Here is a 27988-nt window from a genome sequence, read left to right as displayed (position 1 = left end):
TTCAAAGCACTAATTTTCTTAATATAGAGACCATTCTTACAAATGCATCAGAAAAATAAAACCAAAATAAGGAAAGTATATGAACAGGTAGTCCACTAATAAAGAATAAAAGAATGAAACTAAAGAGAGTATTTTACATCTTGCACATAGGCAAAGCTGAAACAGTAAGCCTTGCCACGGTTGTAGAGAAACAGGCTTTTTCATTCATTGTTGAAGAGAAGCTAAATTGGCACAGGGCTGGAGAACAAGATGGAATTTTTTTGTCAAAATTGACCCACAAAGTGTACTTCCAGGAATACAGCTTACTAATAGTCTTGCATTTCTGAAATGCTGCATAAACCGTCATATTGGTTGTAGAACTATTTGAAATACGCAGATTGGGGAAAATCTGATGGTCTCTCAGCAGAAAGTTAAATATGTGAGGTGAATTTGTTCATTCAATGAAGTTTTACACAACTCTTAAAAAGAGTGAGGCAGTTCATACACAGAGATACAGAAAAATTGCCAAACATTTTGTTAAATGAGAAAGCAAGTGTAGTATGTGTTTTTATATAGAAACATACATTTGTATGTACTTATATAATCACAAAGATATTTCTGTAAAAATACACGAAGAAAGGTTATATTCAGGAATCTCTTAGTTATTTGTAAAGAATATCTGTTTGGTCCCATTCCCCAAACACATAATGCTGAAATGTGTCCAGTTGAAATACTATCCATAAGGTCTTATGACTCAGATTAAACTTTGACTCAAGGTTTAATAAAGTCCCCTTTATTACACTGTGGAAACTTTAGAAAATGGAAACAGCTTTAGATTTAGTGAAGATTTTTTTTAGAACCAATTTTCAGTGAAAAATTTAGCACCAATCAATTGAAGTAAAAGTGAGTGTTCTGTGTTTGTAATCATATACTAGGGTCTGGATTATTTTCTTTAATAACTCACTCAAAACATTTATTGAGCAATCACTATTGACCAGGCACTGTGCTTCTATGAATATAAAGATTAACAATTGGGTAATGGAGCTAGTTTCCATACTGAAAAGTGCCTAATCCTCTAAGTCAAAAATGAAAATCTACAGCTAGTCCCAAAACATCAGTGGTTTTTAAGTCTTTTCCCACCACTTTATTTTTCAGATAATGAATGTTCTGTTATAAATTGATTCCTCACCAAAGTTGTGCTTATCTTCTGACTGTGTTATTTATATTAATTACAGAATTACCTAGAGGTTGATTATGATTGGATGGCAAGGAGTGAAAGAGAATCAAAAAAACAAATTGTACTTGGACTTAAAAAATCACCATTTAGGCCCTCCCTGGTGGCGCAGCGGGTTAAAACACAGCACTGAGAAGCTAAAGCCAATTCCACGTGATTTCGATTCCCACCTGCCCTGGAGGTGACCACATGGTGTGGCAGACCTCTCCTGACCCGCCCGCTGCTCCCCTCAGCAGTGTACTTCGTTGATCTGCCTGTTCTGCTCCATATTCTGTCTCTGGTGAAGCCTCGCCACCCCTGAGCCTCTGGCCTGTACTCCAGTTCTGTATCTTTAAAAAAAAAAAAAATCACCATTTAAATTGTTAAGTAGTAGCATTCTGGAAATGCCCATTTACTCCCTCATATTCACCTTAATATAGTAATTCTGTTTAACACAATATTCCTGAAGTGGGGTGTGCATCCTGTAGAATATTGATTAAATACATCCCTGGACAACCCTACAACCCCCATGCTTTTAAATCAGTGGGGGTAGATTCTTAAAGTCTGTGATGAAATATCCAAGTGAGTCTGAGAATGCTGAAAATGTCCTTTACCACACTGAGAAAACCTCTGTTGTAGTGATTATGCAAAATTCAAAGTAAAAATGTTATCAGTCCTCATAATAATCATTAGAAGTAAGCTACAGAGATCCTATATTTGAATAATGTAAGTGTGGCCTTAAGTCCTCTCATTTTTATCCTGACCTAGCAAATTTCTGAAGGATAATTTTAAGCCTGGGGGCTCACACAGTTTATTTCTTTCAGAAACAAGTTTGGTCATTAACTGTTAGAGGCTTAGGGTGGAAGCATGTGGGCTCTTTAGAATGATCAGAGAAAATCCTAAACAGTAAACCAGTAATCATGGTTTCTAGGTAGTATCAACCAATTCAGTAACATAATAACTCATTTAATTAGGTAATGCTTTTTCTCATAAATATTTCAGAATAGTTTAAGGTGATACAAAGTTGCCAAAACTGCATGTTGAAAGCATAATAATTTTAATTTTTTCTACTAAAGCTACAATTACCAACTAAAAATTTCATATAACTAAACATTTGCTAGACCTAGAACTTCTTAAGATCAAGTTTTCATATTTATATATTTTCTGCTCCAATAGGAGACGCAAAGCAACACTGACTAGGTGTGTGTTTTGTATATTTTTAATTGTTTTAAGTGTAAAAAAATGGTATCTCATGAGATTCTCACAGTTAAGATTCTACTCAACATTACTGAGACATAATACTCTCACATGTTGATTATATATAACAACTTGGAAAGCAATATCATAAAGCCTTAACTTGAGTGGGTGTGTCTCTAACTCCCAGGACTTCCTAGATACAAGAGATTTTCTTAGAGCCTTGGAAGCAGGAATCCACTAAGTAGAAGGAATCTGATTTAAACTGTAGGTTGGGGGCCCAACCTACACAGAGAAATAGCATTATATTGTTATCTTCATTCTTACATATATACATGCAAATATGAGTTCACACTCACGTTCATACACACATACCCACACAAACGACTATGTAGACATATACATGAAGCAACATATATCATAATATGCCCAGTTACCTCTAATTATTTCCTAATGTATTTGATTTCATGGACTTTTTAAAATGCAGATCAGGACCCACATAATTTATACTCTTATTAATAGGTCATACCTTCTATTAGTAAATACACTTATTTGAGCAAATTGAAGGGCAGATCCAAGTATCAGCAATACATGTATGAGAGATCAGGATGCAGTCTCTCCATTGTATTTTGGGATTTTTTGTAACTGTTGTTTTGCATGTCTAACAAGTGTGCAGATGATTCTGCTATTGCTGATCTAATGCCACATTTTGGGGAAAAAATCTGGTATAGTGATTATACAGAATAAATGCAAAATTAAATTGTCCTTTCCTTTAATGTTCTTTGCAGAGGAGCTTCCTATAGGAAGTAACAACCTCACCTCCCGCCCCCAATATATTAGAAGACTATCTTTTCAAAAGATATAAGGGTGGTTGCTATAGAATCTCATGTTAGCAGTCTCAAATCCAGTGCCTCTCTGAAGGAAAGAGATCAAGTAGAAATATTTCTCACTTGATCTCAAATACAAACAATATTTAAAGAATTTAGAACAGGAGTTACCCAAAAGGAAATTTTCAGTTTGTTTATTCTCTTCATAGGGTTTTTCTAAAGAATTTACTCTTCTTCACCAAAAAAAAAAAAAATAAAGAATGATGTTTCTCTAAAAAAGTGTTTATTTGTGAGTTTAACAGAATAACTTGTATTAGAGGAAATGCAGTATTACACATTAAGGAAAATGATTTTTCTGATTAGATATATCCATTCAAAACTTTTTGTTGCCTTGTAACTTGATCTCTTTTAATCTTATTAAAAAATAATAAATTTTGAATTCCATTCTCATAGTTAATACCTATGTAATTACAAGACCTAGAGCTTTGAATTTTTAATTTGTAATGAGGTAACATGCCTTTGCTGTTTCACAAAGTTGCTATGAAAATCAAATGAGAATTAATATGAAAAGGCTTTGTATAAATCATAAAGCACTATAGTGTTATTTCTATTTTCAAATCACTTTAACAGTTCTTAAAGGAAATAATTTTTGTCATGAAGCCACTTTTAATTATACTGATTTTTGAATATATCACTCTTGACCTTTAGTCTTAAAAAAAGAAAGATTAAAAGGCCATTCCAGAGTCAAGAGAATATGCCTTGACCTATAAAGACAATGAATAAGATGATATAATTTTTCTTTTTCTTTCTATATTAATTGCATGTGAATGATTGAATGGACAATATTTATATAAAGAGAATATTTAATTTTCACATATTTGATATTCCCTGAAGGTCATTCAATTGATCTACATATAAGTATGTAGATGAGTCATATGTTCAAGATTGCTCATTTTTTTGACATTATCAAATGACCCTGACAATCCTTTGCTTCAAACAGTCTTGATTATATAGAACAGAGATATCTCTGAATACCATAGATTTTACTGAAGATTTTGTAAGGTGAGAACTGAGAGTTAAGCATCATACTTTCCAGAGTACAGTCACTCAAAACCTCTTTGCTGGGTCTTATTCTCTCCTGTTTATCCAGCCAGTTTTCCCAGATCTAGGGTCATTTCTACTTTCTCTAACTCTTTCAACCCTTTATAGGTCACTTAAGCCTGGAAACAACTCTGCAAAACAAGGGGCCTTCCTGTAATAGGGCTTCTCTTCTTTAGGATTTCAGCAATTATAAATAAATAACAATGGGAAATTACATTTTCCTTTTGAAATATGTTGAATATTTACTGCCTTACAAAAAGTATAATAGTCATCCTTTATTTTTAAGCTGGGAAAAAGAGGATACAATATCTACTGACATCTAAACATCACTTGAGCTTTTTCTCCCTTTTCCCATCCTCTTTTCCTAAGAGCTAGGATAGGATTTTTCTCTAAGGTTCTTCTCGGGACATGGATTCTTGTTGAATATTGTGCAAGGCTCAAGATTTCTGGGTGCTTAGAAACTCACCACTAACAAAATGTTAGTATTAGCATTTTAGTGATAGGGGGGAAAAAAAGCCAGAGGTTTAGAACACAGATAGATGTGGTGTTTTGTCCTTCATTAAGTTTGCTCTGTCTTTGTATGAGTACCAGTGAGCTTCTTTTTCTTTTGAATGCAAGATACAATATCTTCAGGGATTTTCTGAATTTCTGCTTCTAATTACTGAGAAATATGGAAGATTCCCCTTGCCCATATACCCTCCCACAAAAGGATATGCTGGGCTATATTCAAATAAGAGTTTTTCCTGCTATACAGAGACCATGCCTTTTTTCTGTTTTTCTTGAATCTACCACAGAAGAACCATGTCCTAGTTGTTGCCATGTGGTCATATTTTTTTAAAAAAGATTTATTTATTTATGCATACAAAACTGGGGTACAAGCCAGAGGTGCAGGAGTGGTGAAAGGATTCACCAGAGACAGAGTGGGGAGCAGAACAGGCAGATCAATGAAGTACACTACTGAGGGGAGCAGTGGGCAGGTCAGGAGAGGTCTGCCGTGTCATGTGGGTTATGTCCAGGATAGGGATCGAACTCATGCTGAAGTGGCCTCAGCTTCTTAGTACTGTGCTTTAATCTGCTACGTCACCAGGAAGGTCCTGTGGTCATATTTTTATGACTTATGGCCATGACACTTTCTATATCTGAAGCAAATCATTTGGTGTAATCTCTAGCATTCCAGACTTAACAAGGAAAGCCTTTTCTCAAATGAAGGAAACACACTTTACCATTCCTGAGACTTTTTTTTTTTTTAAGAATTCATTGATTGGGGGAGATGAATCATATCTGTATTTACTTTAAGTCTCAGGTTCTAACTGTTGAACCCAAATCAGATGTTATTATCTGTTAATACCTTACTTTCCATCACCCAAATTAAACTTCATTCACAGGGAAACTCCTGGGTAGAGTCCCTGTGCTCTCTGATAAAGTCTAAGTTTTTCTGAATATTCTTCTTTGTAAGCTGATTTCTCAGAAAGTTGCTCCATCCAGTTCTAATTACACTGAAGAGGGTTATTTACAGCTTCATGCTAGTGTGTGGTCAGAAAGAAATCTACCATGTGAAGTAAGAAGTTCACTATGTCACCTGAACTTTGACTTCAGACTTTGCCAGGCATTCTGTTGGAGGGTAGCGTTTGAGGCTTTTAGCCTCACATAAATCCCTAGGCTAGAAAATTTTCACTGTTTTTTGTAAGTTTTCTGCCCCAGAGGCCTATCCCTCCTCTAGCACTTTAGTGACCAGTCTAAACACTGCACAAAATTCTTTTCTGCAGTGGCACTGGACCAGTGGTTCCTGTCATTGGCTGGCAATCAACTTTAGAGTAGTTTCCTATGCTTATGGGAATCTTGTCTTAGCTGGTGAATCTAAAGCGTTTCAGTCATCTCAAGTGTATTGCCAAGGATATTTTTTCACCTTTCAGAAAACACTAATTTTTCTAGGAAGTCGTATTCTTGAAGGTGTTGGAATGAAGATCAGTTTCTTACCTGCTTTTTCATGTAGGGAGTTTGTAAGCCCCCCAACCCCGCCCCATTCCAATAATGTCACTTAATGCTGTGTAAGCCTGTCTTTCCAGACTGCACATCTCATCTCAAATTGATCTCAGAAGAGTTGCCATAGCTTTGTATCTGATTATGAGGCAAGTCCTGGATCATCACGAACCAGTCTAAACTCCCAAGCCCTATCTATATAGCCTAGCATGAGAATTGTGCACAGAATGTATACACTAGTGTATAGTTAATGATACATACAACTTGGCACTATATCTTACTTTGGAGAATTTATTTTTTCAAAAAACAAGCGAAGATAGATTCATATTCTAAAGTTTAATTAGTTTAAGGATGAAATGGAAAATGTACATTTACTGTTCCCACTTTTTAATTGTAAAATAAATACCCATGAATCCTTAGTCATAAAGCAATTACTTGGCTCTGTACCATTAAGTATAAAATAATGACTTTTTAAAAAATTGAAAAAATCTAAGGGAATGGAAAACATTTATATGAGATATGTCTATGTATAAAATGGAGCAATATTTAATTATTTAATTCATTCTGGTTGCCTTTAGTCTTTTTTTATATGTGTGTTTCTGTATGTGTGCGTATATATATGTATATATATATATATATATATATTCCTTCTATTGATATATTGATAATTTTGTCACTTCTATCAATTAGGCTGTGATGTATTGTAACATGACTCTGTGAACTCTTTTGAAGATCTTTGCATCTATTCTGTCTCTCCCTCTTCATTCTAACTCACATATAGAGCTAATATTTCACCTTGCATACAACCGAGTTATATATACTTACTGAAATGGAATAAAGTCACGAAATTCTTGTAGTCTAATGAAATTCTATGAGCAAGCACTATATTTTTTCTGTCATTGTTTATTTAATTTCATTTCTAACTCAAAACCCTGAAAATTTCTTTAATTTGATTACTTTTAAGTTTGAGCTAGCTGATAAACTATTTAATCATTGCACGAAGCTCTAGTGATATCTCTTTCAAGAACATTTCCTAAGAAGATACATGAGATTATGTTGAACATTTGGATCAATAATCTTTTGGACCAGGGGGCTTCTTTCAAGCAAATTTTCCATTTGTCTTACCTGATCTACCTGATCATCATTTCCTGCCTTACGTATGTCAATTGTATGGTATTTGTGGAATGTCACTCATCATTAAGCATATTTCTATCCAGGAGACTATATATATTTTTCCCATGGACTAAAATTAGTGTTTTAGTGATCTACAGAAAAGTGAAAGCATATGATGTCACCAGTTCTCTGATCTCAGTATTTTAGGTGTGAAATACTAAAGTATATTATCTTTTCCTTTAGATTCACTAATTCCTGGAAACTTGAGTAAATAGTCGCTCTAATATCTAATCCTTCATAATGGAAAAGCTAAATTTAATTTCATCTTCAGTGGATCTGTTAGAAATTTATCCTAATTTACTAATACACTTTTTTCTAATGAGTATGTATTCCATCCTCTCTCTCTTTAGCCTTCTCTACTCATATATGTAGGCCTTAGCCCCACAAACTATGAAAAGACTGTATCATCCATTTGGAATATAAGAGCTGATTCATGCTCCTTAATTCTATAATATTAAAATCTTAACTCATTATTACTCTCCCTACTTGATTTTATTTTGTGCCTCATGTTTTTTTCTTTCACCCTCACTCCCTTTTCCCAAGTCATAACAGATTCTTGCTGTTGATCTGTCACTGAAAGCTTTGAAAGTTGCCCTGGCAATGGGTGGAGTAACATGCTTCTGGGGAGGTATGATGGATCCTTTGCTTCTGAATCACATACAATACAGTAAATTAATAAAAATATCAAGGATTTTTGTAAAAAATATCAAGTTTCTATTCAACAGGCATTTATTTGGCACCTTTCCCTCTTTCATGTTTTTAACTTTTTAACTAGTAGGGCATGGTCCATTATATTAACAAAACACATTTCATGTTTTTTTGTGAAAGCTGTTGCTTTTCTCACATTCACATGCTTCCCTTAAAACCTGAAAGTTTACAGTTTTCATCAAATCCACAGAAGAGGGACAAGATTCTCCCAAAAGCTAGAAAGCCATTATTTCTTTTATCTTTTCAAACTATATTTTTTCACCTATGAACTTCTCCATATCGTTTTGCATTTATTTATTTACATACAAACACACTGCTGCATACCCTATCTTTGTTACCAGATTGTAATGTCCTTTGCGTTATGGATTTTTTTGTCAGGGTGCTCTGCCCATTATCTTAGATAAGATAGATACACAGTCACTGTGTAAATACAACTTATCTTTTTAAAACTGAAATTTGGGCTATGTCTCTTTCATAAGCTAAGAATGACCATTATTTAATAAATCTGATGAATGCATGGTTAGGTTTTCTTGTATGTCACACGTTTTTATCAGGTAGGTATTTACTATATATTCTAGTTATTACTTTAATTAGTGGATGGCAGAGAATTCATTGGTATTGGACTTGTAGATTTTTAAGTAGGCTGTAACGTGGTTGCTCAGAAGCTGTTTATCTTCCTTTACTCAATGTTATTTCTGGCCTGTTCAATGATTACATGTCTCTTCCTTTCTGTGCTCTGTCCTTTACAAATTCATCACAGGTCTAAGTCAGTCAGGACAGTAGATTCTTGCAGTCAAAAGTAATACTCCTTTTTTTTTTTTAATATTGTAAAATAACATAGAGAACCAAAATTCTTAAGTTCCAAAACATTCTAGAAAGTAAATTTTCTTCTAAGGAACCTAATTTGATGCAGATATTTCCTTACCACTTTTTGCTTCCCCAGAAGCTGTGCAAATATTGACCAGAAATGAGAGATTTATTTTCTTACAACATAGCCTTCTAGAAGTTGTCTTGAAAAATCTGAGCTCGTTGTAGGTTATTACCAGTAGTAAAAGAAGCATATCTTCTATCCTTTTTTCCCAGTAAAAGAATTTCTGATTTATCCAACTTAAATTGCTCATTAACAAATCCTAACATAGATTTTTCCCTCAGTAAAAACTATGATACTTGTGACAGTTTATACTATTGATCTAAACTTAAAATCACAGATCAATTCAAGTTATTTTATTTCATAGACTAAAGTCTTACATCAAATTTTCTACACTCAACTTTGAAGAATGTAGTCATAATAGTAAATTAGAGTTCTGAGCAAATTCTTCCTGGAAATAAAGTCACATGAGGCTTTTGAGTGTTTCTTGATATGTTTTCAGTTTAAGAGAAGGAAAACTTATTGATGTCCATTTAAGAGATGTGGCTTTGATGTCCTTCATACCTTTACAAATTAACATTTTGGTAAAATGATTTCTTATTCATTATAGTTACATTATTCTTTTTGTGATGGATTTTTTTTAACTTGTGACATATTATTCTCTTTTAAGTATATTTATAAAATATATTAACATTCCATCTGATTTATTTTAGAAGTTTACTTAATTTTGTGATTTGAAAGAAATAGAATAAATTATATTGTGTTGTTTTATGAATTAATTCAATATCTATTTAATTTTTCCCTGTAAATTCTAAGCTATCATTTTTCTCAGTGTTTCATGTTATCAACACTTAGGGAAGAAGAATCAATAACTGGAAATAATAGTATAAAGTAAAAATTACAGCTATTAATTCTCAAGTTGTGTAAAAGAAAATTAGATTTAATGTTGATGTAATTTAGTCTGAATGTTTTGTGTATAGTGTTTGACCATAAAATATTGGAAATCTCTAGAAAAAAACAAGACTTTGCTATGGCTATTGCCACCCATCTTTTCTGTTTCAATTTGGAGGATGCAATAAAAACGAACTTTAAGGCATCACTAATACCCATAGTCAATGTGAATTTAAATTAATTATATTTTAAAGCATTAAATATTTTTATAACTGCATATAGTAACTTGTTGATCATGTAGTAAAAATAAAAGTAATAAAATTTATTTTCTCTGTTGAATTACATAATGTGATTTTTAAAATTTAACTTTTTCTTAATATCTTTAATATAACCGGTAACCAAACACAGAGAGCCCAGAACCTGTTTTTAAAATACTTGCTTATATATAATGCCAGCAACTGACCAATAGATACATTTAAATATGAGTTTTGAAAGATGCATCTCATTTATTATTGGCACCTTCTACTTAATTAAGGTGCTATGCTTATGCACAATATGTTGAGATCACATGGAAAAATAGTTTCTGTGGTTGTCCTCTTTCTCTTTGGCTCTGAATTATTTTCTCTTCTACATCCATTTCTGCTGTCATTTCTAATAGCTCTGCCTCACCATCACATCCTAAACATAATGTAAGGGTCGTGATAATATCTTAATGTTTCTGACCTTCCACTTTCAGATTTTAATACAGAGTTAAGAAGGATGGATACATTTAGTAGATTTTGAACATTAAAAAAGGTGTCTTTGCACATTTGCATTAAAATACTAATGCATAATAAACACACATTTGCAGTATAATAATTATATGACAGAATAGAACAAATATTAAATACAGTTTAAAAAAAAGACTGTTTAGAATGAAAGTGGTTTCTGTTCCACATCTTGAACTGTGAAAGTCAAGAATGTTTTCTTGTTACTAGAAAATTCATTGGGGTTCCTGTTCCTCAGGTCTCCATTGTGATTATAATTGCAGAATGTTTAAAACAGGTTTATTTTTGTGATTGGGCTTATTTATTAGTGTGCATATTTTTACTTTATTCCCTGGGTACTGGTGGTTGGGGGTGATGGGGAAAGTACACATTTAGTTAGAGTTATTCATTAGCCACCATTGAAGAAACTGAACTCTAAAAAACAACAAAAATTCTCTGGTGAGCCTTTATTACTATCTTGTCTTGAGCCCTTTTTTTAATGACATCTATTATCAGATTGAAATGGCGATTGAGACGCTGCAAAAGTCTGACGGTCTGTCCACTCACAGAAGCTCTCTTCTCAACAGCCATGTAAGTTGCCTCTTCTTCATGTAAACTAATCTCTTGCTTGTTCTGCATGTGTTGCTTGCTTCTAAGTGCTTGTTTTATTTACTTATTTATTTTGCTTCTTAATCTACCTTTCTCAGCCCCTTATGATCTCTGTATCACTTAATGGCTGTTTACAAAGTGGGATATCTAAAATAGAGAGCCCCCAATACACTGCTTTACTAGTTTTTTTTTATATTGTTTTAGTACATATATAACATTTCCAAGTTAATAATGATCTGACACTTACTTGTAAAAGCAGTTGATGGGGATTCTGAGCATTTAAAATGATCTGGTTTGATATTTACAGTGAAACAAATGCTGCAGTTTGAATCTCTCTGTTGGAGACAGAAACAGTTGTGTCTATTTGTGTAACCAGCTGTATTCTTTAATTTAAAAAAAAAAAGATTATGATGTAAAATTCAATAGTAAATTATTTGAAAATGATTTATTTATTTACCACTAACACCATATAAAATGGACAGATAATAGATATCTAATGAGCTCAGGTACTAATCTAAAAAGAAATGAAATGGCCACAAGAGATGAGATTGCAGATGAGCAATTACTAATCATTGAGGTAAAACAGGGTGTTATTATTTCTTAAAGCTTTTTAACTATTACCAAGTGCAATGTCAGCATAACACTAGTAAGTGTAGCAAGAAGTGAATGAAATGATAACATTTTGTGAAACTATAAATTGGGGGCCAATGAAAATGCTGATTTAAAATTATCTTAACTAACATATTTTTGAACTATGGGAAAGTTTAAATAGACCCATGACCAAAACCTGTTTGGTTAAGTATGCTGCTAAATTAATGTTAGTGACTGTGTAGTTAAGAATTAAGAGTTTTACCTCCCAACTGACAAAGTGGTTTAAATTTACAGATAAAATTATTATGGTTTTTTAATTCATCTGAATATTTGGTAACTGCAAAGTTCAAATTGGATCACTGAAATGAAGTACCATTATTGGTTCAATAAACCTAAAACTTGTAGCTCATAGAAAATATATTGCTATACTTTTTGAATTTTTAAACATCTATTTTTATATTACAGTATAAAACTAAGTATGTCCTTAGGTGCTTGTACACTTGTTTTTGGTTGTTATTTTGTCTTGTTTCTTTTTCAAGAAGTACCATGGCAAATAAAAACAAGTTAGACAGGGTGGGGAAACCCTATGATTTGGGTGAAAATATATGCAAAGTTTTAAATAACATATACTTTGACGGTTCTCTTTGGAACAAATTAAGAAATATAATTTTTTTCTCCACCTGAAAATTCATATACAATATGTCACTCTTGTTTCTGATGTCAATTATGTTTTATAAGTATATTGCTGTTGTGTTAGCATGAGTCTGTTGTGTATAAAGACAGATTTATTGTATGTATTAGGATAGATGTTTGGAGGAGGGCTGATAAAGTGCTGTTGTTTTGAAAATGGCAAATGAAAAGGTTCTTCTCTTTTCATAATAAATGAACAAGAACCAAAAAATCAAAAACCTTTATGGTTTCTCATTACCTTTTTTAACCTTCCAGACTTTTAAGAAGTTATGTTTTGATATTCAATTCATATTTTATCTTCATTTGACTACATGGTTTAGTAAAATTTCTGGTATGTTTAATTTTAACTTGTAGTACCCATTTAAATTAGTATGTTCATGAATGGTACTATAGATGGAAGTATACTTTTATATAGTTTACTTATAGTTGATTTATTTGAAAAGTTTCAGGTTTTTTTTATTATTATTCTCGTATAAGATCCCTGAAATAAATAACATCTAATGTTAATTACATATGAATTAAGCGGAATCAATAACAGATAAATGTTACTCATGGGTTCATCTTTTTTTAATTGTATGATAAATCAAGTAATTCCTACTGTTTACAACTGCCAGAAGTATTTCAGTTTCTGGAAAGGGTAGGTTCAAATGTTGAAGCTACAGTGATAATCTTCCTCTAGGAACCTAATTTTGTTTTAATTATACTTTGAGTTATAGTTAAATTCATTTAAAAGAATATTATTATAACTACTAATGTTTCTTCATGTAGTGTTTATACAGTAAAAGATGAATGTCTCTGCTGACCAGTCAGAAGGTTTCATCTTTCCCTGAATGCATGAGAAGATCCTGTTGTCTTTTTGTTATGTAAAAGCTAGTGGTATTCCTAATTCTTCTTAGATTTAACCAAACAACTGGAATATGCTATTGTATGCATTCTAGTTGAAAAACACCTGCTAAAATCATTTTAAATTCTGTTAACCTCATTAGTGATATTCATTTGTGTAGGAATTTTAGTAAAGTATTTTTAAAAAGATTGTTAATGATTTCAGTGTCAATAAAATGTAAGTTACCTTTGCCCCTTGGTATAAAGCATAAAATGCAGATTATTTGAAGTTTGAAGAATTCTTTGAAATGGATGTGAATTCAACTTTATGATGATAATTTTATGATACTAGTTTATATAAAGGATTGATTTCTCTGGGTAAATAAGAGAAATTATCAAAAACATGGGCCCTCTGTTTTCTAGTTTTCAAAAGAGGGATATTAATCATGATTTTTACACAAAGTCTGTTTTCATTCATTTTGGAATATTGTGTGAAACACTTATTGTTTTATCTTTATGCAGTCGATTATTTATACTAATTCAGAAAACTGGGTCAAATCAAATTGTATAGTCCCCTCTCAGTAGAATCCAACTTGACTGATTTATTTTACAAAGCTTTGTACACATTAGATGGAGTAGAGTTTTTAAATATAGTCTTGAGAGTATATGGAATTGCTGTTTTTAAATCATTATAATGCTGTTATCATCCAGGTTCAAATGATTATATATCATTAACATGGCTATTTATATCTTATAGAGTGCCCCACCTGTGACTGAGTACACTTATTCATGTTTAGTCTACTGACAATATTAACATGGTGATAATTTTTTTCAGTAATAATAGCTCATAGACAGTAAATATTTATAAAGAAGTGTAATTTCCAAGAGAGTAAGGATTTTGTATTTTGTCAACCAATCTGTCACTGTTTTCTAGAACTATGTCTGGTACATAGTAACTGCTTCCTAACTTTTCCCTAAATCAAGAATGTAAAAAAACAAGTAATAGAAGAGAACAGGGTTTCAGCATTCTAAGTACCCTGCCAATGTGTATGTTTACTTGGGGACTCATCCATGCATCATTTCATTATTAAGCATGTTTCAAAATGTCCAATTTGTGAACATTATTGCTAGAACGTATTCTTTTCCCTGAATACTATTTCAGTGAAATAATACCATATGAGAAAACTTCAGTTTAAAGGTAGAATTTTTTTGAACTTCCAAGTTTTTTTTTAAAAAAATCAACAAATTACAAAAAAAAAAATATAGTGAAGGGCAGTGTCATTCATCTGCTTATATTTTAGAATGGACTTCTCATTTAGCTTTATAGAATTAAGTCTATTAATATCATTTTTATTTAAATAGTTTTATTTCTAACTTCTTTGAATGTGAGGATGGTAGGGGGAAATGCTGCATAGTTAACCTAAATCAAATTAGAATATATTAATTATCTCCATTGCAGACTTGTGTATTTTATACTCCTTTTCAAGTTGTAATTCATATGAATTGGCATCTAATGGTTATATTGTATCCAGTTTGGGATATTTTAGACTGTAAACTTGAATGCTGAAAGTGGTCTTTAATTGTTCCCAATTTTCACATAATGTTCTTCAGCTTTGCATTTTTTTTTTAAAGTTCCAGTTAAACTAAGTAAAAAGTTTTAGGCATTTAATTTTATGTCCTTCACAATCTAGAAAATTATTGTTTCATGATTTTTGAATTTTGTTTTAGCATCTAAAACATATTCAGCTTATACTAAACTTTGACTTTGCTATATTGAAAATACAGATTATGTAGAAATGAAGTCTGTCAAAATGCATATTATGAGCCTCCCTTGTGGCGCAGGGGTTATAGTACAGCACTATGAAGCTATTAGCAGCCACTGCAGCATGAGTTTGATTCCCCAATCAGGGAGCTGACCCCCAAGACACAGCAGACCTCTCCTCGCCAGCTACTCCCTTTAGCAGTGTGTTTTAGTCAGTCTGCCTGTTCTGCTCTCCACTCTGTTCTGGTGAATCTTCTCACCCCCGCCCTCCATACCTCTGGTCTGTACCCCAGTTATATATGCATAAATAAATCTTTTTTAAAAAATGCATATTATCAGGGAATTGAACTTAAAAATGAGTCCTAGTGAAAAAATAATCCATCTGGGGGTTGGGGATGTTGGGGAATGACACATGTTACAATAGATATTAATTGGGAATTGTATCTTTTTAAATTTGTTGATCAGTATTTCCCTTTGGGAAAAACTGGAACTGTTCATCTTCCTTAATCAGCCCTGATTAATATAAATTAAATGCAAAGGTTGAAAGATGCAGTATTCTTGGATTCTGCCCTTAATTTACATTCTTTCCTTAAGAGAGTTTTAAAGATAAATCATATTAAAAGTTCCTATTGTATTTTATGGACTTTTAAATCATAAATGTAAATAAATAATTTATGAAACATCATATAAAAAATGAAACTATTGTAATTACTAAATGTTAAGTTACTTAATTCTAATATTCAAGTATATTTTATTAAAGGCAAAACTAAAGAAAACAGTCTATCTTATATGGGGCATTAAAGTCTCTCAGCACATGTAATGTAAGCCTTTAGGTTACACTTAGTCACCAAGTTACTTTATAATTAACCCTTTCTTATGCTATCTTTTAGATTCAAATGTCTGATTTAAAATTTCATCAGTGTTAAAACTTAATTAAAAGTGACATATAGAATACAGGTTGAAATGTCCAGCTAAATCTCAAACCCATAGCTGGTAAGTCCTAAATCAACTTCCATTTATGCAGTAAATGTCTAGGAGCATCGGCTTAGTTAGCAAGCTGGCATGCTTGCTAGTTGGAACAGTATGGTGCTGGCCCAGCTATCTCCATCTTCAGGGACTTTTACTCCATTTTACCTCCTCCTACTCTTGCAAAGCCTCTCAAGGTTTCTGGCAAGGAATAAAATGTTGTTCCTTATCCTGCAAACAGTGGGTAAGGAATAAAATGTAGCTTTGCCACTCTCAAAGTTATTATACTCACCAAGAAACCTCATATGGAATTTTTCAAACCAGGTAGTGGTTACTATATATGTGCATGTGAAGCTATAAATGTAAATATATACTCACATGTGTGTATATAGCTGTACATATGTGAGCAGATACACATATTTTAAGACTGGTCTAGAAATGAAGAAGAATCTTTGGTAATATAAAATTATGTAAAAGAACACTCATTTTGTAGAATAGCCAATACAAATTATTTGACTTGTGTATCCATTTCAGAGGACCACATAGCCATACAAATAAAAGTTTCATTTTCTCTAAGTTATCCAGTTGGGGCTTCAGTAATATCACTTAGGCTTCAGAGTATTTTAAGTTATCTTTTCCTGTAATTAGCTCACTATTTCTCTGAAAAGCTTTCTCTGATTAAAGAATGGTTTCATTAACTTTTATACATGTAAGGTAAGTTTGGATTTGAAATATTTATACTGAACCCTAACATTTGTACTAGCTTTCACTTTTATAAAAGGCAGTTGATGATAGTACCATTCAAATATTTTATTATTGGATTTACTTTTTCACTTTTCAGATTCTCTTAATTTTTTTTTTATCTGTAAGACATTTGTTTTGATGATGAGAACTAATAAGCTCTCGTTTTTGGATATTTGTTTGTTTAAATATTAATGTTATAAGAAGAATAGTAACAAGTATGATAGTTTATAGAAATATACTATTTGTATATTTGGTCAAACATACTATTCTTATTTGTGTTAGCATTTACTAAAAGCATTTTATGTCAGATCTATTTTCATTATTTGTATGATTTAATTATAAGTTAATGTCATAAAATTTGTTATTTTGTAAATTCCAAAGCAAAATATCCTATAAAGCTACTTTTTCCTATATAGGTACTTATTCTGTTCATTAGGAAAGATTATTTAATTTTTTGTTTATTATTTGCTAAATATGTATTTGACAAGATATGTTATTAGTCAACATAGATATGTATATAAACATATCTTTGACATTTTTAATTTACACATGTGTTTTTCATGCTGGTGGATAGGGCACTTTGTTAGTCAGTTATAAGATATTACTGTTTTTCAATTACTATTGAATTTTGTTTTTAGAATTTGCATTTTATTCCCAATCTTAATTTCTACATACTTCTTTCTGTATTCTATATTTCGGTATCATAAAGTATCCACTGGGAGTCTCTTTCTAGTATATGTACACAAAAAATGAGACAGCACCTTTTTTGCTGTATGTTTTACAAGCTCTGCCCTAATACCATTCAAGTTCAAAAATAATGCTTTCACACTCTAATCATTTTACAAGGCACATGGATGAAATTTGTGAGCTAGGTTTGTATTGCTAAATTTTATGTATCCTCTTATGTAGGTTGCTTTCATAATTAACCAAGTTATAAAATTTTCAAAAAAATACTAACGAGGCATCCCGAAACCTCATTGCTGCAGATTATAGCTTGAGCCTCAATAACTTGAATACCTCCTTTCTTTTACATGTATAAGTGAAATTTTTCTGTGTGTCATTTGGAAAACTCAGAAATCATGTGTGAGATTTCTGGAAAACTTACTGACTGACTGTAAGGTCACAGATGATTCATATCAAAAGGATTTTTTGACCTATAATCTTTTTGTAATAATGATTTAATATTTATTTTGTGTAGTCTTAAATTTTATGGGGAGATAGTTGTAAATGTTACAGAATCAGTAGATATGTTTACATTTGTTTGTGTAAATATGCCTGGCCCATAGATCACTTTGTCTTCCTGCTCAAAATGTGAATTTTATTTGTAAAAGTACTCTGCTCTTGTCTTGGTAGCCATATTTTCTAATCTGTATTCTTTTAATTATAAGCATAATTATGTAAGCATTATGTAGGAATATAAAATTCAGTGGTTCTGAAAATACATTGTTGTGACTGAAGGCAATAATCCTAAAATTTTTAAATGAATTTTAATATTAAAGTTTGAAAATTCTAAGTTTCCTCACAAATCTTAAAATATGTAAGCAAAAGGAGAAATTGTATAATTTCTTTGACTGCCCATGTTATTTTTGGAACTGAATTGTAAATTTGTAAAGGATATGAGTGAGATCACATTCATTTTTGCATCTAGATGACTAGAACACTGTTTGACTCATAATTGGTAGGAATTCTTTGGCTTCTACTTAGTGTAACTTGAATTGCTTGTAAAATATCAGCTTGCTATCACCTCATAGAGGACATGGAAGTTTGGTTGAAATAAGTAATATGAAATATATGCAGCTTTTGTGGAAGTCAACTGGTATACAGTCAATCAGCAAACATGTTGGAGACCAGACTCAAGCAATGACATAATAAAAAGAAAACTTAAGAAAATCATTTAAATCTTATTTTAGTACCTCTTTTGTAAATGAATAGTAAAGTAACAATTAATTTAGCTAATGTTGAAATGCAATAATATTTACCTAAGTTTATAAGATTTTCTAAAACAGTATCCTGTACATTTTATGCTTTAAATGTTACTTTTAACATGTGACTATATAAAACTTTAAATATGAACTGAAGACTGAGAAATACCACTTTATCAGCTATTATTTTGTTTTTTTTAAATGATAATAAACATAGCTTTGAAGTACAAAAATTAAAATGATTGTAACAATGATTCTCTATCACATATAAAAATGTGTGTGTGTGTGTGTGTGTGTGTGTGAGTGTGTTGTATTTTACCAGTGTATAGTGAATTTCTTTCCTCTGGGGAAAAAATAACTGAATTTTTTCTTTCAGCTTGTAGGATTTGTTCCAGTAGAAAATACCATTATTGTATTATCTTGTGGTATTTCAGATAAGTAAATTAGATTCTTTAAAAATGAATAGAACCTTAATATAAAAATTCACACAGACAGCCTGCTGTTCATGTATTGTAACAAAACAACAACTTAAAAATATATTGTTTACCATGCTGCCAGGCTTGGTAAGAGGTTTTGTTCTATAGCAATTATAAATTATATTTGTGACCAGTTAATGGGATAATTTAAATTCCCTGAAGAGGTATTTATCTCTAAAATAGCTACCAAAGCAGAGAAAATTAGTAGTTTTCACCATTTGCTTAAATATTTGAAGTTATAAGTGATGTTCAGCTATTTACAATGTTTCTGAGAGTTTTCAAAATCAGATTACACTGGTCTCTCATTTACAGCACTTTCTACTATTATAAGGCTTGATGAAAATTTCCTGAGTAATTCTGTATATTGCATTGTACTATCTTGTAGAAATGTTGATAAATTATATGGTTTCTCTTTGTTTACTCTATCTTATTCATACTAGCTCCAGTGGCTGTTGGACAATTATGAGACAGCAGAAGGAGTGAGCCTTCCCAGAAGCACTCTATACAACCACTACCTACGACACTGTCAAGAACACAAACTGGACCCAGTCAATGCTGCTTCTTTTGGAAAACTAATAAGGTCAATTTTTATGGGGCTACGAACCAGGAGATTGGGAACTAGGTTAGTACTGACAAATAAAATCATAAACTAATCCCTCTTTTTCACTAGAGAGCAGTTCAATATGTTGTTTAAGCAAAAGTATGTGACTATAGATAACATATAAAGAAAAATAACTTCTTTATTTTTTAAAATCTCTTAGGAACAGAAAAATTACTCAATGAATACCATCAAACCAGAGTTATGCATTAAGTTTACTATCAACTGTTTAACAATAGCAGAGGTTTGAAAAGAGCTGATCTCAGATTACATAGAAATTAGCAGATTAGCAGATCGATATTTACATGTGATGCTTTAAAATGTAATGCATATTACTATATTCTCCCTTTGAAAATAATCACTTTATACATGATGAGTAAAGTGGTATAGCCAAAGGAAAACCATGTATCTCTTGACTGTTGCAAGATTACATTGAAATGTAATAATTAATAGCTTCTATTTTACTACAGTAAGAAATCACAGTGAGGTTTACATTTCATTACTGGAGACCAATTCAAATGTATGTGGCAAACTTGAAAAATAAAGGTTTTTGGGGTCCTAAGAATTGTCATGATCAGGTTTAATCTTCTGATTAAACAAATTTTAACCTTCTTAAAACATCATGTTTTAAACTTCTGATTAGGAAACCATAACATGTAAGTAAAAATATAATATAGTTCTTGCATGGAAACCAGTAATGTAAAGAAAACTCTTAGTTTCTTTGTTTGCTTCCTTTGGAAGTAGACATAAATGTTTTATTGATCAAATTATGAAAGAACAAAGAGAACTGTGGAGCTTCATTTTTGCCTTTTCTATAATTTTTATGAATTATCATAACAAATATTTTAAATAGCTAGGCAGAAGGATATAGATGTTTTTGATTTCCTCAGTCTATATTTTAAAAGTAATCCAGGACCTCCCTGGATGCTATGAATTACGTTTCAGTGCTAACCACATTGTTAGCTCTTAGGCCCTCCATGTTAAAGCAGCCTGACTTCAATCCCTGGCCCGAAAGGTGACCCACATGGCACGACAGACCTCTCCTGTCTCATCCACTGGTCCCCTTAGCAGTATATTTTAATAAATCTGCTTGTTCTGCTTCACAGTCTGTCTTTGGTGAATCCTCTCACCCCCACTGCCTATGGACTACACTTCAATTCTTCTATGCAAAAATAAATTAAAATCTTACAATAAAAGAATAATTCTTAAAAACAAAAGTAATCCCTATTAAAAGTAGAAAAATCAAAGTGTTACAATATATAACATTAGATGGTGGACCTGTAGTTAGTAGTGTAAGTCATAGTTTTGTCGTATTTTGTAAAGTGTCTTTAATATTCTTAAGAAAATACTAAAGTAATATTGCTTTAGTAATTGATTTTAATACAGAAAAGTAGTGAGAGATTTATATGTATTCATAATGTGAATTATTCCTTTGTTTCATATTAAATGGTTGTACAAGTTTCAGATTGCTAGATGTTCAGTTCTCTTATAAATGTTTTCTTCTACCTAGATTTCAAAAATAGTGTACTTTAAACTGAAGATGTGATTGTCTATTCATACTAAAAGAACTAGCTTTCAGTCCCTTTTAGAAAAAAAGCTTTTTGTTTCTCCAGTGTTGTTTTTTTTTTCCCCAAGAGCCATAAAAATCGTTATTTGGGGACCTAACCTACTATCTCCTAGCTGATGGCTCAGTAGTTATGCATACCTTGCCAATATTTTGAAACTCTGTGCTTTATTCAACATTCTAATAGCTGCATTGTTGTGCTGCTTTTGTTACTGAAGGAGATTTCAATGGTTCTTATTTTGAGTCTCCATTCAAATCTTGAAACACATCTTTAAAATAGAAAGGGACAAAATTGGGGTTGTTTGGGTTTGTGAATGAGTAGAATCCATACTCTGTAAGTACATATTTCAGTATTGCAGCTTTTACTTTGTGATGTTCATTCCCCCCTCTCACTATGTAATAATTATGCCTCCTATTTCTTTTAAAATTGTATATAGTATTTGCAGTTAGGACTGGAAAGTAGTTCCTAGAAGAACAAGTAGAAATCCTCTGAGGAAAGTTTAAACAAATGCTGTGTTATGAAGACAGCAAAACTCTAATGTAGGAAAACTGACAATGGTAGAGGTGAGATACCAGAGGTGTTTTCTACTGTGGAAACTGTTCACATCAGTTTCTGTTCATAACCCAGGGAACAGAAAGAAAATGACTATAAATCATAAGATAAACTAAGTCAGATGCTTTTTTTTTTAACAGTGTGCTTTATCCATCACTAAAATTACCTAGTTCATTCAAATCAAAACCAAACTACTTTCAAAGTTTGGAAATAAGTCAAAAATAAAATCACCATGTTATTTTTTAAAAGGCAAATCTAAAAGTACCTTTTTGTGACCACATCTCCAAATTAAGTTTAAACAAAAGAAATCAGCGAGCATGCTGATCTTGCCTCATCATCTCCAATGGAATAGTGAGCATACCTACCCTCTAACCCAGCCAGAATGCTGATTTGTAGCAAACTGAAAAGAAACTTCATCTAATTTAGAACTTCACATGAGAGATATCATTTTACCTCATAGCTTTGTCATTGGCTGTGGCAACTGAATGTCAACCTGCTTCTCATCCCTACATCTATTCCCTACACTTTTCCAATTTATACCAAAGAACACTACTAGTTGAGTTTGTGGTATTTAAGGATTTTGTTTTTTTCTCATTCTACATTAGATATTGGACACAAGATCTAATCTCTGCAAGTGGCAAGCCTTTCTCTGTAAGCCTTAAGTTTTTATACTAGTTTATTTTGCTGAAATTGTGTAGGTACTTGTAGTTATTTTAAAAAAAAACAACTATTATTAAAATGATATTTTAATATTTTAAAATATGCAGGATTCATCTAATATATTTAATCATAGAAGTAAAATTTTGTTCTATTTTTATATAAAATATTTAATCCACATTCTCTTTGCATTTCTTTTTATACATTAAAAAATTGGAAAGAGCACTGATGTCTTGCTATATATACACTTGTGAAAAGCTATTTTCTCTTTGCAAAAATTTACATATGTAAAATATTACTTTTGCAAGAATTTAAAATTTTCATTCAGAGCAAATCTTTGTGATTTCTAACAAACATGATTTTTCTCATGAAGATGGGAAATTACAACTCTTTTATTCCAGGCAGAAATTGCCATTTTAAACAGAGAAATTTCTTTGTATCTGTTGTGACACTACTTATTCAACCTTCAAACCTGATAGGAATCCATAAAAACAGGGACTAGTAAAACATGTTTCAGAATCAATAGATAAATGCTTGCTTGTTTCTAGGTTTCAATATATCAAATAATGAATTTCATCACATCATATATTAAGGGAGTATTTTACTTCATCAGTCCCACAGAAATAGATCTAGAAAAATGTATAATTTATCCAATACAGTAGAATTAAGATTTTTTTTTTTGGTTGCAACCATTTAACCTGTTAATGAACTTTTATTGGCCGAAAAATTCCCCCATTATTATTCCTTTAGAGTTATATTTGAAAATAAACTGTAAATAGAATAGATGGATGATTTGACTAATATAGCAGTGAAAGTTTGTAAGCAAAGATTTTTCTTAGGGCCTGAGCTGATTAACTGAAAAAAATCTCACTTTATTCAAATATAGTCACCATAAAAAAAAAAACATAAAATCATCAGGCCCTCCCTAGTGCCACGATGGATTAGACAGCAGCACTGCAAATGTAGTCACAGCCACCTCCATGTGACTTCAATCCCCAGCCTAGGAGGTGACCCACATGGTGTAGCAGACCTCTCCTGTCTTGCCTGCTGTGCCCCTCAGCAGTATACCTCATGGATCTGCCTATTCTGCTCTTTACTCTGTCTCTGGTGAATCCTCTCACCCCCTATACCTATGACCTATACCCCAGTTCTATAGACATAAATAAATAAATCTTTAAATATATATAATATATATGCATATATTATACACACACACAATCCAGTTCTATAGGCATAAATAAATAAATCTTTATTATATATATAATGTATATATTATATATATATACACACAGTCATCACTATGGGTACCTTGGTGGAGGGTGTGGCATGGTTACTTATATCTGAAGAGGTATAAACTTACACCTCAGAATCATGTGCTATGTTGTAAAATAATGCTGTCTTAACAAAAATATAATGAAATAATATATATGTATATATATATATATGTTTAGAACAGATTAATCATAAGTAATAATAAGATTAATGTATGCTAGATTTACCTTATTTTTCCCAATATTAAATTAAATAGACAGCCTATGCAGTTAGTACTGGTTTGACTGACTTTTGTGTATCTAATGTTTGTTGTTCTTTTATGAAGAGGAAACTCCAAGTACCATTACTATGGGATTCGTGTCAAGCCAGATTCCCCTCTTAATCGTCTACAAGAAGACATGCAGTATATGGCTATGAGACAACAACCCATGCAACAGAAACAAAGGTAGACTCAAATTATCATTGACATGTCTAAGTTATGTGTTTCTTCAGATATTCTCTCCTCTTTTTTCCTAAGCAAACAGGACAAATATATAAGTATATCATAATGTCCCTATTGTCAGCATGCTTTCAGTATAGACAGTTCTCATATATGATATAAAATTTCACTTATTCTTTTCCCAGTTTTTAAAAATTACTTATCAATCAACCTGCTGATTCTTTCTTTCTTTCTTTCTTTCTTTTCAGATTAAAACATTAAGCACAAAGCATAAGGTTCATACCCAAGCAGATGCCAACAGTAAAAACCTATTTTAGTATTCATGAGTTTCTGACTTGCTATTCTGCACACCCTTTAAGCCATTCTTTTTGGCACACTTACTGGATATTTGGAACATCTTGCATTTTTTTAAAACACAATTTTCTTAGAATTATAGATATTAGAGCTCTAAGAGTTCTCAAGGATTCATGAATGAATGGATGGGTAGATGGTTGAATGGTAGATGGATGTATGATTAGAATCATAGATTTTTTAATTGAAAAATGTATCAGTATTGTCTGGCCCCAGAGCTTTATGACAGTCAAAACATGAATAGCCCAGTTTTTTCAGTGAGTCCCAGAAAGGTAAATGATTTGCACAAATCCAGTGCTGCTACATAGTCCAGGGCCTACAAATCCCATGTTATATAAAATGAAAAATCTGTCTCTTCATCAGAGTGACTCAACTGTAATAGTAGCTATAATTTTTTCTTTCCATTTGCCCATACAGATTAAGTAGGTAGTCAGATAATTTGGATTCAGTCTAAATTTATGATCAAGTTTGTTCATTTGCCTTGGCCACATCTTCCATATCCATACTAGTTTAGTCAGAAGCATTAGTTCTAAGTCACTGCAGAATTGCTTCTTGGCTAAGATCAATTGTTTTAACTCATTGCTGGAAAAAGAAATGTGTCACACATAGTCCTTTAGTCCACAAAAACTGGTTGAGTCTACTATGTGCTAGTTGTTGCATGCAGAGATAGATGCAATTCCCATCTTTGTGGAGTTAAGAAATCAAAAGGGAGGCACATGGAAATATTTTTTTAATTAAATCAACTTATGAGATGCTAAAAGAAAACTTTGAGCAAGGAACTATTAGAATACAAGGGAATTTTCAGCAAATTTTGGAACCAGAAAATACACTTCACTTGTAGAGAAAGTGCTATTTAATTGATAATTTAGAGGGTCAGAAAGAGAGGGACATTCAGGCACAGGGACTAATGTAATTCAAAGTACCTTAGTAATGTCTTTGATAAATTGCTCAAGAATTGGTGAGGTTGTTTCTTCAGGAGGCGAATGAATAGAGGTTTAAGAAGTTTAGTTGAGAAATAAAATTTAAAAAGTAGTTTGGGTAATAAAGGGTTTGGTTTTATAGGAAGCTAATAGATTTGTTATTTGTGCAGAAGATAACTTTGAAGCTGTGTAAGACTTTGAAGCAAAATAATGAAATTTTAAATTTTTTGAGTTACTGATTTTAGATAGAACATACTTAATAGAAAGAGATAAGATATAAAGATATGTGTTAAGTGGTTTTTAAGCAGTCATAATTTCTAGTACAAGTATTCCAGATTGAAGAGTCAGTTCAAAATTAGTTATTATCTAAAGATAACATCTGAAGTGGCTCAGATTTTCAATTCATAGGTAATCTTATTTTTAAGTTGCTGATCCCTATTTTTGATGTATATGAAGTATATTAACAAAGACAGAAAAGTCATAGATCAGTACCTTATATAATTATAGTGTTTGTGTAAGTGTGAGTTATAAAAGATTGTGTTGGCTATGATTATATGGCCACCTGTTAGTGGCAAAACTGAACAACTTTTACTTTCTGATAGAATTTCTGCAGCATGCATAGCAGCGCTTCACAATGGAGATGATGGTGAGATCAAGGGAAAAAATTTTATTCAAAAGTAAAATGCTAATATTTGCTCAAAGTTAAATATAAGCAAAACGTTGATAAAAATTTCACCTGAGACAATTGAAGCCTACTTCTTGTGATTTAACTGCAAATAATCCTAGCAAGTTTTCAGATTGTACACATTTAAAGGACTTTCTTTATCAAAAGCAAGATCTAGGACTTTCAAGGGTTTCTTTATAAAACAGATTCCAGAGCTATAAAGATTAATGAGCCGTGAAACCCCCTACAATCTCAGTATAATAGTAAGTGCTTTTAGAATTAGCTATAATGTTTGTGTATTTAAGAAGTAATAAAAAAATTCTCAGTAATATTAATAAACTGTGCTGACTTTAGTTTCTTATAGTGTTTGCTTTCTTATAAAATAAGGACATTAGAGAACCAAATATCTTAATTTGTTCTTTTTTTAAATTAAAGTTTTGCATCCTAGGCAGTTGTTCTTGGAATGTTATCTTACTCACTGATTGCAGTTTATTGTTATTAACTTCGCAGACACCTCAGTAGCATTAGCAGAACCAAAGGAGGTTTCTGTTGTCTCTTTAAAGGATTTTGTTGACTGATTGACTGTGACACTGATATGCCTAACTGAAGCCAGTTAACATTTTGTCTAGAAACACTTAGACAGAAGAGAATTTCTCTAAGAGTGCTTTTTTTTCTTTTTAAGCAAAGAAAAAAAGAACTTGTGTCATTTTTTTCATGACTTGTAAAATAAGATGACTCCAGACTCAAGTGATTCTACAGAATCCACATAAGAGTCTGCCATTCTCTCTTTAAAATACAGTTGACATCTAAAAAGTTTAAAATATTTTACAGTAGGTACCAGAATATTCAAAAATGTTTGACCAAGTCAAGATTTATTATTTGCATCTATGCATGTATAATTCCAGAGTATAAATATACATGTTTCCATATGTTCTTAGAATAAGAAAATTCAGGTATATGCAGTGATTATTTCATCAAACAAAAGTGAGGTTTTGAAGCTTAATTTGAAAATTTCCTGGTAAATTTAGCAGTTTTGGCAGTAGTAATGATTATTGTTTGTATAGCTTTATAATTTTTAGAGCTCCTTTACAAATGGTAGTTTTGAACTGCAAACAGTATCAATTGAAGACTTGATAGTGTACTAGAGGAAATTCCCACTTAATCTACAAATCAGATTCCCAGAAACATCACCATTTGAAAGCTAGCCATTTCAGGAACTGAATGGAAACAGTTTCTGATGAAAAAACAAATGTCATTGAGGCTCCTGTTGGCTCATTGAAAAGACAAAACTGTCTTCAAGCCAGATGAAAGGCACTTTATTCATGGAGATCATGAAACATAATTGCTAACCTGAGGAAGAATGAGTAAACGGGAGTCCTCTATTTCTTTATGGTTTATCCAACACAGCATTCTGGGCACATTCAGTGGAGGGCAAATAGATCTCAGTACTTCAGTGGAACATTTAAGTATTACTCTATTGTGTAGAACCTTGCCTAACACAGTGTAATGCTTTTAGCTTATTGCTGATAATATATGTAACTGAAAAAAGATAAAGTGCCCTGGTTAAGGAAGCAGAAGAATATTGTAATGGTTGTTTTTTAGATACCTTCTGTTGAAAAATAACCTTTGCATTAAAAGTGGTAATCTTAGCCCACGGGGATTACAACTGAGATGAAAAAATGCACAAAATGATGTAAGAATAAACTAT

At 31.8% G+C, this 27988-nt stretch overlaps 1 protein-coding gene across 2 annotated transcripts in view; it reads left to right on the top strand.

The window, feature by feature from the left end:
• Nucleotides 1-27988, top strand: part of RFX3 (regulatory factor X, 3 (influences HLA class II expression)) — a 262431-nt gene that overhangs the window by 168308 nt on the left and 66135 nt on the right. For both annotated transcript variants that reach the window (XM_004677634.2, XM_004677633.2), the window contains 3 exons: nucleotides 11197-11271; nucleotides 19703-19884; nucleotides 24232-24351. In XM_004677634.2, coding sequence (XP_004677691.1) covers nucleotides 11197-11271; nucleotides 19703-19884; nucleotides 24232-24351 — 377 coding nt within the window. The remainder of the gene's footprint in view (nucleotides 1-11196; nucleotides 11272-19702; nucleotides 19885-24231; nucleotides 24352-27988) is intronic.

Source organism: Condylura cristata, unplaced genomic scaffold (genome assembly GCF_000260355.1).
Source record: "Condylura cristata isolate star-nosed mole 26May11 unplaced genomic scaffold, ConCri1.0 scaffold00006, whole genome shotgun sequence".
In the NCBI taxonomy this organism is placed as follows: Eukaryota; Metazoa; Chordata; class Mammalia; order Eulipotyphla; family Talpidae; genus Condylura; species Condylura cristata.
The sequence above is the reverse complement of the archived record's forward strand: the minus strand, read 5'-3'. Positions and strand labels throughout refer to the sequence as shown.